The sequence below is a fragment of the Trichoplax adhaerens genome, genomic scaffold (genome assembly GCF_000150275.1).
Source record: "Trichoplax adhaerens TRIADscaffold_10 genomic scaffold, whole genome shotgun sequence".
In the NCBI taxonomy this organism is placed as follows: domain Eukaryota; kingdom Metazoa; phylum Placozoa; class Uniplacotomia; order Trichoplacea; family Trichoplacidae; genus Trichoplax; species Trichoplax adhaerens.
The window spans coordinates 1,672,313-1,682,922 of NW_002060952.1; the positions used below are offsets into that span (position 1 = coordinate 1,672,313).

The 10,610-nt window shown below is 31.1% G+C and overlaps 1 protein-coding gene across 1 annotated transcript; it reads left to right on the forward strand.

Annotated features, from left to right (window-relative positions):
- Positions 1–1,474: 1,474 nt before the first annotated feature.
- On the forward strand, positions 1,475–10,382 carry TRIADDRAFT_59350 (uncharacterized protein; the record flags this gene model as incomplete). The annotated part of the gene is made up of 24 exons (XM_002115269.1): positions 1,475–1,748; positions 2,159–2,233; positions 2,347–2,757; positions 2,876–3,244; positions 3,348–3,379; positions 3,837–3,894; positions 4,009–4,389; positions 5,132–5,560; positions 5,934–6,200; positions 6,320–6,448; positions 6,550–6,607; positions 7,030–7,132; positions 7,668–7,708; positions 7,849–7,960; positions 8,072–8,157; positions 8,266–8,368; positions 8,862–9,012; positions 9,096–9,162; positions 9,310–9,376; positions 9,476–9,561; positions 9,736–9,862; positions 9,993–10,034; positions 10,151–10,243; positions 10,356–10,382. 24 exons carry the CDS (start codon positions 1,475–1,477, stop codon positions 10,380–10,382), a joined length of 3,588 nt encoding a protein of 1,195 aa, XP_002115305.1.
- Between the last annotated feature and the right edge of the window lie 228 nt (positions 10,383–10,610).

Below are 10,610 nucleotides of genomic sequence, written 5' to 3' on the forward strand. Positions count from 1 at the left end.
TTACGATTTATATACGATTAGTTACAGAATGCTTTTACTGTAACAAATCTTATCTTGCCCATTAAGTCGCAAGATCAGATCTAAATTTACTATCGCGCAATCTATTCATAATTCGCGCGTCTATTTAAAGCATCACAATACAATACTTACAGTACTAGCATACTTTGCGCAAATCTATTTATATCTCAGATCTTTATATAAACATCTTAATAGATTCGCTACAATACGTACTGTAACCATCTTCTACAAATAGACTCTTACACAATCTTACACTCTAGCTTACAAGTTAAGTTATTCTCGTACAGTCTTATAATAGTAATCTAAGCTATATTTGGGGCTGCACTACATGCAGACAACAGTATTTACGAACATAGACATCTGATGACTAATACAGAATAGTCAGATTACGATATGTCTTATCACGGAACATTTCCACGATAATTTACAATCTATCATGAGTAAGTTACAATTCACAATGATTCGAAATATAAGTAGACGATTTGCATTCCCTATTATAACTATTAATTTCAGTATGTGTATATGTGTCACTTTCATAAAAAGTCAGTGCTATATTAAAACACAATATATCCAAATTAGAAGTTAACTAAATAAAGGATAAGCTAACAGAATTATCCTAACATAGATATTTCTACTCTAATACAGTAAATAATATTGTCACAGCATCTAAATTCTTGTGAGATATTTAAGGGATACTGAATCCCGGAGACTAAAGTAATTTAGAGATTTGTTTTATGTTATCTTTGTTATGAAGCTGGTTTATGACAAATATTTTTCTGCGATAGATTAGATACTGTATAATTATGATTTCATGTATCAAACAACTCTGGCTGTAGATGAAAGTGCTTTATAGAATCCTATAATTTACCTTTTATAACCTACAGCTTCAACTTAGGAAACATTGAGTTATTAAAATATAAGAATTTAGCAATTTTTACATCGCTATTATTACCAGTAAATAGTAAATTATAAAAAATAGATATATGCAATAGAATGAATTATTTAGCAGGGCTATCTAGTTAAAAAGTGTATTACCTTGAAGATAAAACATTCTTTGTTATGGATAGTAGATGAATTCGTAGAAGTAGTATAAAATTTTTAGGCAGCAGCTATCTCATGTGCTATTCTAGAGTGTTATGTAAGCCGTTATAATTGTCATAAATAAAACTAGTCGATTAACCAGTACTAAATATACTGGAAATTTATTCATAAATCTATTTTAAATATTTCATCAGTTACTCTGAAAATGTAAATATGAAATGATGTATCGTAGACGAATAATATGAATGTACACTGCAATCTACATCTGATGCTTATTGTAAATATTTTTGAATAAATAGATGATTTTTGGTTTAATCATAACCTCAAGCGCTATTTTATAAGCCAGACAAAGCTTTCATTCCATGCAGCTTTAAATTATTGCCAAGGTGTATATGGCGGTGATCTGGTAGAGATTATGGATCCATCAGAAAATGCAGTAATTTTAAAGATGGTAATTTCACTACATACAAATACCTCCATTTACTGGATTGGTCTGAATGACACATCTGGAACATTTCTTCATGCATCATGGATTAGTAGCAATCATGCTATCGGTAACTGGATTCCTTGGGTGCCTAACTTCGTAGTTGATACAACAAAATTATGCGCTGGAAGCATACCAACACCATCTACATTAAATTGGCTTAATTTAAATTGCTCCGATCAGCACTTTTTCATTTGTCAGCTAGGTAATTTTGTCTTGTTATTCATGATATTGTTTTACTTCGTAATTATATTTTCTATTATACACAAATTTCAAGTATTGCAGTAAAGAAAGCTGTAATCAGATAAATTAACGGTCATTATCTGAGTAGAACGTAAGTATCATTTCTTCCGCTAATGCTATTTGATTTTCTTCAATTTTCCAATTATACACTCGTTCGTGACCATACTAGCAGAATCAGTCTTAATCGTTATTTCCGTAGCTACCAGTAATATGTGGGACTCTCCTCAAGTTTTTATTTTATATTTTTTACGTTTGTTTGCCATGAGCACATAAGTATATGCCAGACATATTTTTTCAGCTAAAACGATTAATTAGCTACATTATTCCTTATCGTATTTGCTAAAAAATATCCGCAATACATCTTATACATAGATTTAAGCACTCCCAACGATTTGTCCAATTCTACGTTTGCATCCTATATTATGTGGGGCTATCCATTACCTCCAGGTTTGTGAAATATATCACTTTAATAGCTGGATTTTTCATTTTATTAACATTGATTTAAAGGTCTCAGGTATTTCGACTTCTTGGCTGGAAAATATTCAATTTTTTCTTTTCAGATGAGAATACTTGCAAACCACCCGATTCTAGATTTAGCAATACCTGCTTCAGCTTTCATAAGCATTTGCTTACATGGTCATTATCCAGGGATTATTGTGCCCTTGCTGGAAAGCAATTAGTTCAATTTGAATCAATGGAGAAATTGCAAGCAATAAAATCACTTATAACTTTCCATACTGAAACATGGATAGGATTAATAAGCACTATAGGATATCCAGTGCAAACAGATGATTTTTCCTGGATATTTCGAGATCCCTATAATCCTTATCCAACATTTTCTAACTGGGAAAAATTCGTTCCTGTCGACATATATAATCCCCAAACTGGTCTATGTGTAACCATGAAAAGTGATTCCTTGAAATGGAATAACAGAAGATGCACATCTCTGTATCCATTCATTTGTCAACAAGGTAAGTCAAATTCCAAAATTGATTACAAATATCCCGTACGCATATGTTCCAGTATACTGCACTAATCAATGATAAAGCAATATTAGGAAATATGACATGAAATATTCAATTTATCTAGAATTGGCATGCCCTACTGGCTGGAGACAATTTGAAGGAAAATGCTATATGATCGTTGATACAGCATATTCTTCTTGGCAAGACGCGTTTGCTCATTGCCAGCAATATAGTAGCGGTTTAGCTATTATAAGAAACAAAAATGAACTGAAACTTATCGAAAACTTTACTCTATCAGTCAACAAGTCCATATGGATAGCTTTAAAAGCAAATCGTAGTAGTTTGCAATGGATCGATAGGCATACTCTATTTATTGATAGGATCCCAAGTCTACTAGAACTGTGCCTTGTGGGTTGTATTGTTAATGGAAATATTTCCTGGCGTCTAGAGGAATGTTATTTTGCTTATAATTATTACCCATTATGTCAAAAAGGTAACGAGGGACTAATTAAATGGTAACAACTAAATGGATAGAGGACTTACTAGTTTACATACTTGTAAATTAATTATCATTTTCTTTTATTTCTTTTCGTAAGCGGCAAAGACAATACCCGCTCCTATTCCCCAGGTAAAGCAAGTAACAGTGCATTTTGTTTTAACATATTGCTGTAAGGTTTGAACTGAGTTTTAGTGATTGCAAGAGTGCACATTTTAAGCGATTGTTCGAAAATGGGTTAAGTAGATAATTGCTGATGCTCGATGCTAATTCTAACATGAGACAATGGATACACGCTTTCGACGTTATCTTTCAAAATAAATTTAATAAAATTGAATGAAGATAATGTTCATACAAGTCAAAACCACTTGGTATTTGATTTAAATCGATGCTTATTATAGCATTAGGTAATGAATTACATCCTTGCGATATTTTCTTCAGCAAAAACAAAATTTCATTAGACTAAGATGAAAAAAATATTCGTACAGATGAATACCACTTAATTTTCTGGATTTAAGTTTTTTGCCACTGTATCTCTGTATTAACAATCATTTTAAGTCAAAGTAATTTACATTCTTCTTGAATCTAGGCGCTGCAGAATTTGACAGCTGATAATATCACCGAATCCATCGGGAAATATTATTTTCGTAAGATAAATAGCACCAGTTTTATTCCTTACTCTAAAGTAACCTGTAACTATAAAGCGTCTTATTTTCATGCACTGTTTCACTGAAAATATATTTTCTCGAATCATATTACAGCTACATGTCCTTACAATTGGATGTACCACAATAAGCATTGCTACCGCCTGACTACTACCATTGGTACCTATTCACAAGGAGAAACTGAATGTCATAAAGGTATATTAGCCTATCCGGCTATTATGAGCATGATTGAAACTGAATTAGTTGTCAGCTCATTGCTGCACGACGGAAATGAAGCTTGGATAGGATTGCAATTTCAGTCAAACACTTTTAAATGGTATGGAAATAAAGCAGCTTATAATTATAGCAACTGGGATCTTAGCCAACCTAATTTATTACAAGAACAAAACTGTGCCGTTTTAAAGAGAACCGGTGCAGATTCAGCTTACTGGTACCGCCGGCAGTGTAATTCCACATCTGCCACTCTATGCGAAAAAGGTAAAGCAAAAAATTATCATTCCAAATTTTAAAGTAAAGCGTAAATATATCAATAATAAGCCTTTGTAGATCCTATGAGTAGCCTGTAGAAAGCAAACAGTTCCAATATTTTATGGCATTGGTCGATTTCGGTCTAAAATGCTAAATTTTAACGGTTATACATTTTGTACGATATAATACCTAAAAAAAATCAGTTTTCGTGGATTTTAATTTCAACGGTTATCCATCCTGTGCGATACAGAAGCCAAAAAAGTCTTTTATGGATATATTAATTTATTACAGCCATATTTCACTTATCAATTGTATCTAGCATCAATTCTATCTATAGTGAAGTGCTTTATGTGAATAGTTTAACCATAACGTTAGCCGGATAAAATTTTAGATTGTCTATTCGATTTATTTGAACAAAATTCTTCAAGTATTATTGAGATGCCATTAAGATCAAAAGCGTGTTAGAGTTTAAAAATTCTTTCCATATATTTTATACGTAACCGGATTTAGCTGCCACTGGAACAACCAATGAATTAATCATGTATAGTGATATTTTCCGTAAGTTTCGATAAAATATACGGTAGAGTACTGAAAAATTTGTATTGATCAAGTAAGCTATCCCATCAAACCGGCATTACCTGCAAATCTAGTCGGAACGCTATCTTGCTTACATACTCTGTTGGCTAGAAGCGTCAGTTTTTACTTTTTCTATTTTTGATCATTCTAAGGCTGACTATTTACTTTTATGTAGGTACTGTTCATCTCTATTGCCCAAAATACTGGACTCTCAATGGCTCTAGTTGTGTTAAAGTAACCTATCTGTCCATGAGTTTCTATGAAGCACGTGGATTATGTGGCTATCATCGATCAGATCTGATTACGCTAGCCTCTGCGTCTACGGAAAATTTTATCCTAGATTTTTTATCAGATAAAGCTAGCCGTAATTCGCTCGGATTATCTGATCAATCATTTTGGATTGGTTTATATAAATCGAATAACATATTTCGATGGCTGCAAGATGTTTCTGTACTGGAAAACTATGAAAAATTGGACAATAACCCTGGTAATTACTATTATCGATGTGTTGCATTGAAGTTTAGCTCTGTGAATAAGACATGGATTTGGGCTAGAGTGGACTGCTTGAGCCATCGAGCTTATCCGATATGCAGAAAGATCATAGGTAGTTAACTCTTTATTTTTATGAAGTAAAATAAATTTATTTCATACATTTTATACATTCTGGATATTACCACATATGGAGGTTCTGTATATGAGTACTTAATGATACCTAATTGACAAGTATGGTATACAAGTATGTAGATACCGAGCTAATCCTATATGCAAAGAGATAATTATTTAATACCAGTGGGAATCAACTCTTCACTGCCATGAACCTAAATGAATTTATTTTGTACGTTTAATACACTCTGTGTAAAATTCTGGATTTAGTGGCATAAGGAGGTTATTCACGAAAATGCTTAATGATGATTAACTCATAAGTATGGTATTTGATATTATGATTTTCTTTATTCCCAATGCTATTAACTGTTTAGGCTCGCCAGCACAGCTAGCTGCAACAAGTTCATTAGCCGCATCAACTTCTAAATTTTTCTCTTCTTATTCCAATACTATAAACGATTATTATGCTGATTCCTACTCCCTAAATGCAAAGTTTGATGCTATGATAGATAATTATGATTATAGTGACTATGGCTACGATGACTATGATGATGTGGTTGATAATACTGGACTCTATCTAGCACAAGCGTTAAAGCCAAATCAGAGTTCTATCCTAGTCTCCTATTACAATAAAAGATTAGGTAAAATTTTCAGGAATTTGCCCAACATTCGCCAGTCCAAGAGGAGACTTAATAAAATGTTCTGTTCAATTAAACTGTTCACATAGGTATAAACTACGCCCTTATGAATGCTAATATAGAAAGGCTTTCTGATGACGATATTTACGTTGATATGAGAAGTAAACTGCAAGATGCGCCTTTTATGGATGACTTTGATTACCCTTTGAGTGTTAATGTTCCTACATCAGCAATATCCAAGGAATTAAATGGTTAATATAAACTTGAATAAATGTACACTTTTCCCTTCATAACAACTAGTAGTAACTAGCACTAAACGATTTTGCTACTGATACAAATTATCTTTATTCAGGAAAATTCCGCATGGCGGTGGGAATATATGAGACTAGATCGAATCAGAAGGCAAATAGGTAATTTACTGTGACTATTTAAATGCTATGTGTAGTCCATGGAGATTACTTATGCTCTACTTCCAATTTAAAATTGCTTTCAGAGAATGATGATAAACTTGGCATTTTGATCACGGTTTTTACATACCTATACAATTTCTACGGCAATTGCATATTTAGTGATAGATTCAAGCACAGTTTCTTGAAGCAGAATTCAAAAATTAAATTTACATTTCCTCCTTAAAATAATAATAAATCTATAGTAATACTAGCTTTTACGATTCATTTTCCAATAGTTATTTTAGTATTATGATAACTTATACGTGTACTAGTACTAGTTAAAATATAAACAGGATTGAGATAGTGTTAATATGAACATTTACATTTAGCTTTTGATAATGCATTTTCTTTTGTAACTCAAACAAGTTTTATTACGTTTTTAGCTTACAACAGCAGCCATTAAAGTATACTATTTCATGCAGTATCCGACCTCTCATGAAAGGAAAGCTTAAGAATCCCGTTGTTTTCAATTTTAAAATTAATCAGGTAATGAAATTGTAGAAATGTACTGCCGTTCTATTATGGTGGTATAGTAACTTTTATTGGCAGGTCTTTTTGTGAATTTGCTTAAATTAAAATTTAGCGGATAATTTAGTAGATTAAGGAAATAAATTTTAAAACAATATAAAATATTTCTGTTTATAAATTTTTACGGAAAATTTAAAGAAGGTGGTTTTACCATATTTATACTATCGGAGCTTTTTATCCGATCTTCTTAAAATAATTAGCGGTAATACTTTGCAAAAGGTGATCAAATATACATTGAACACAACAGTCTCACATAATCAGTTAATGTCTAAGGGAATAGCTTCCTAATTTATTTATTCATCTTAGCGTAGCACACTATTCGAGCTTGTACTTAAAACAGTAAACATGAAATAACGATCATATCAGTCGAAAAACTAATACAGTTATAGCATAATTATCAATATTAAATAATTTAAATTAAACACTTTAGCCTTTATAGAATAACTTCTTCAAGAATTTATTTCCTATTGTATTAATGTGATTATCATTTTAGAATGATAATGCAAAACCAACATGTGCCTACTGGAAAAAGAGGTAATACTAAGCGTGAATAGATATTATGAGAAAATTGGAAGAATACATAAATTTTAGGATTCATAGATTAATAAACGTACCATATCGACATATTTCGCTGTAAAGATCATTAAAGATCTTTGTTTATAAATCATTTCTAGTTTTTGGGCAACCGATGGATTAGAAATGAAAATACCTAATGAGACAATCGTGCAGTGTCTATCTTATCATTTAACCAGTTTCTCTGTTCTGTTACAATTTAATAACTTTACGGTAAGTCCAAGGTATGAGTAGGAGTAGATAGAGAGCTAAATATAACTTAAGTATGCATAGGTGATTAAATAATCATATTATCATGCATTTGAGATCCCAATATTCCATCAGAAAATTTTAAGTATGATGACCTACACTGGTTTATCAATGTCTTTGATCTGTCTTATGGTTACATTTATCACCTTCACTGCTTTTGGGTAAGCTAAAATTACCCTGATTTTAAAACTAATATTTAAATCTAGTTCGTATACCATGAACTAAGTATGTTTAGTCTGATGTTATGCTTAATATAATATATTTGAAAGGCGATTTCACAGCATACGTGGTCTTGTACATGCCAACTTGTCAGCATCAATGATTATTTCCACCATTATATTTATTATTGGTATTCAGTGGACAGAGCATCGGGTAATAGTTTATAAATAGGATCATCTGATTAAAAAAATACTTTATCTAATCGTATTTTTACTTTGTATAACTTTAATGAATAGTAAAAAACAATTTTAGATTCATTTATAGTCTTAGAGCTTCGGTTTATTATTTTATTATATAGAAAACAACGTGTATGGTTTCATCCATGATCGAGTAATTTCGCTTAATCAAACACCAGAATTGAGTTTTAATGATTTCTAACTTTTCCATTACCATACTATTAAATCATGATTCGCGATAAAATGCAATTGAGTAAACTGCCTAGCCATCTAAAATAAAATCAGACATATAAAAGCTATAAAAAGCAATATTGCTAATAAGTAACAATTTAATAAACTATTTTTAATAAAAAAGTAGGTTTCGCTATGTGGTCTGTCCTTAATTCGAAAATTCCATTGAATTAGCAACGCAATAATGATTTTAGTAAAACTAACAGTAAATCAATATAATGCTTTCGTATTTGTTGCAGATATTATGCCAGTTTATAGCAATTATCCTTCAATTTTCGCTTCTGGCATCTTTCACTTGGATGTTAATTGAAGGCATAGTAACATTTAAAATGTCCGTCAACTGGCTAGAAAAACAATCTTCCGTAGTTGCCTACATAATGATTGGATGGGGTCTGTAGCAAAAATACTAGATTTATTCGATATATTCATTAAATATACATGATCATATTTATCATCAATTTATGTTTTGTTAGGTATACCATGTGTTATTGTTCTGAGCACTTTTCTTACTAAAAGCGAGTATTATGGGTCATCGAAATAGTACGCTTCAATCAGAGTTTTAGAACGATAAATGATATGATTTCAATGACAATATATAGATTATTTTTGATTAAAGTCGGAGTGATATTGACCGTAATATACATATTTATTTTATTATTAATTTACTATGGTCATGCAAAAAATTAGTTGCTGGATTGAACCTGGCAATCATCTATTCTTGATTTTTGGAATTCCTGTTCTGGTCATTATAGGTGTAAGTTGAGAGTACGTTAGGATAATTTATGAATTATTGTTCTCATCAAGACTAAAACACGCGCGTAATTTTATCACCTTGAAAAATCGTTCTGACTAGATGAACCTAATCCTAATGGCCCTAATTACTAAATCGTTAATTGGAATTCGTGCTGTTGCTAACATGTCTAACTTACAGAAAGTTAGGTAAATGAATTAATGGAAAATTAAATTTATAACTATATTTAGATTCATTCTATTGCTACTAAATAATATTAGCAAAATATTTTTATTAGACAGAAAATTAGCCGTATTTATATATAAAATTAGAATTGATTAGTGTCTGATAGTTTTAAAACTTTATACTTTTGCTAAACATAGAGTATCATTTCGTGCCTCTGTCGCTTTGGTACCCTTACTAGGAATTACTTGGACCTTGGGCTTTCTATCATTGAATAACACCACACTTGTATTTTCTTATCTGTTTGTAATCTTAAATTCCTTACAGGTAAGCTTGTAAATACCTTAAAAAGCAGTATTACCGCATTATAAAGTCATTAGTAGTTTTTGCTTGTTTATTTCTTATTTCAAACATTCGTTTGATAAATAAGTTTGATTTATTTACTTATTTGATGTAGGGTGTTTCCTTATTTTACTTTCACTGCTATAATTACAAGGGAGTAAGTAAAAGAATTTATGACTTAATATATCACATGCTTATAAAACCTAGCTTTCATGTACCAATTGCTGTATTTTTTATATTGTGATACGTTTACGTTTCTTACGAAATTCATAGGTTAAAAAATTTTATCTGAGTTGGTTTAAGCTAAGTAAATTTCCAACATCTTCCGTAAAGGTTTCAGATACCGCTAGTAGAGGAAATTTTAAGGTAATGTTTGAGCTTTAAGGCATGTAACTCTAGTTGCAGATATGCATTTATTTCCCAATACAGAAATATTAGACTACTTTCTTAAGACAAGCTATGAATCTTTAATTTCTAGCGAGCAAAATCTGCGTGGTCAAATTAAAATCTTAGAAGCATTAATAAACAGCGCCAAAAATCGGCTTCAAGAGGTATGGTGGGATTATGGACAAATTATTTGATTAATTTGCTAATTTCGCTATCGGTAAAAAAATCTAATTTTGCCTAGCGACACATATTAACTTCATAAATATTGGAATAACAGCTGATTAATTTGTTTAATCGTGACCAATAAATATATAAATTATTTATCGTCAGGTCATACCTATAGATA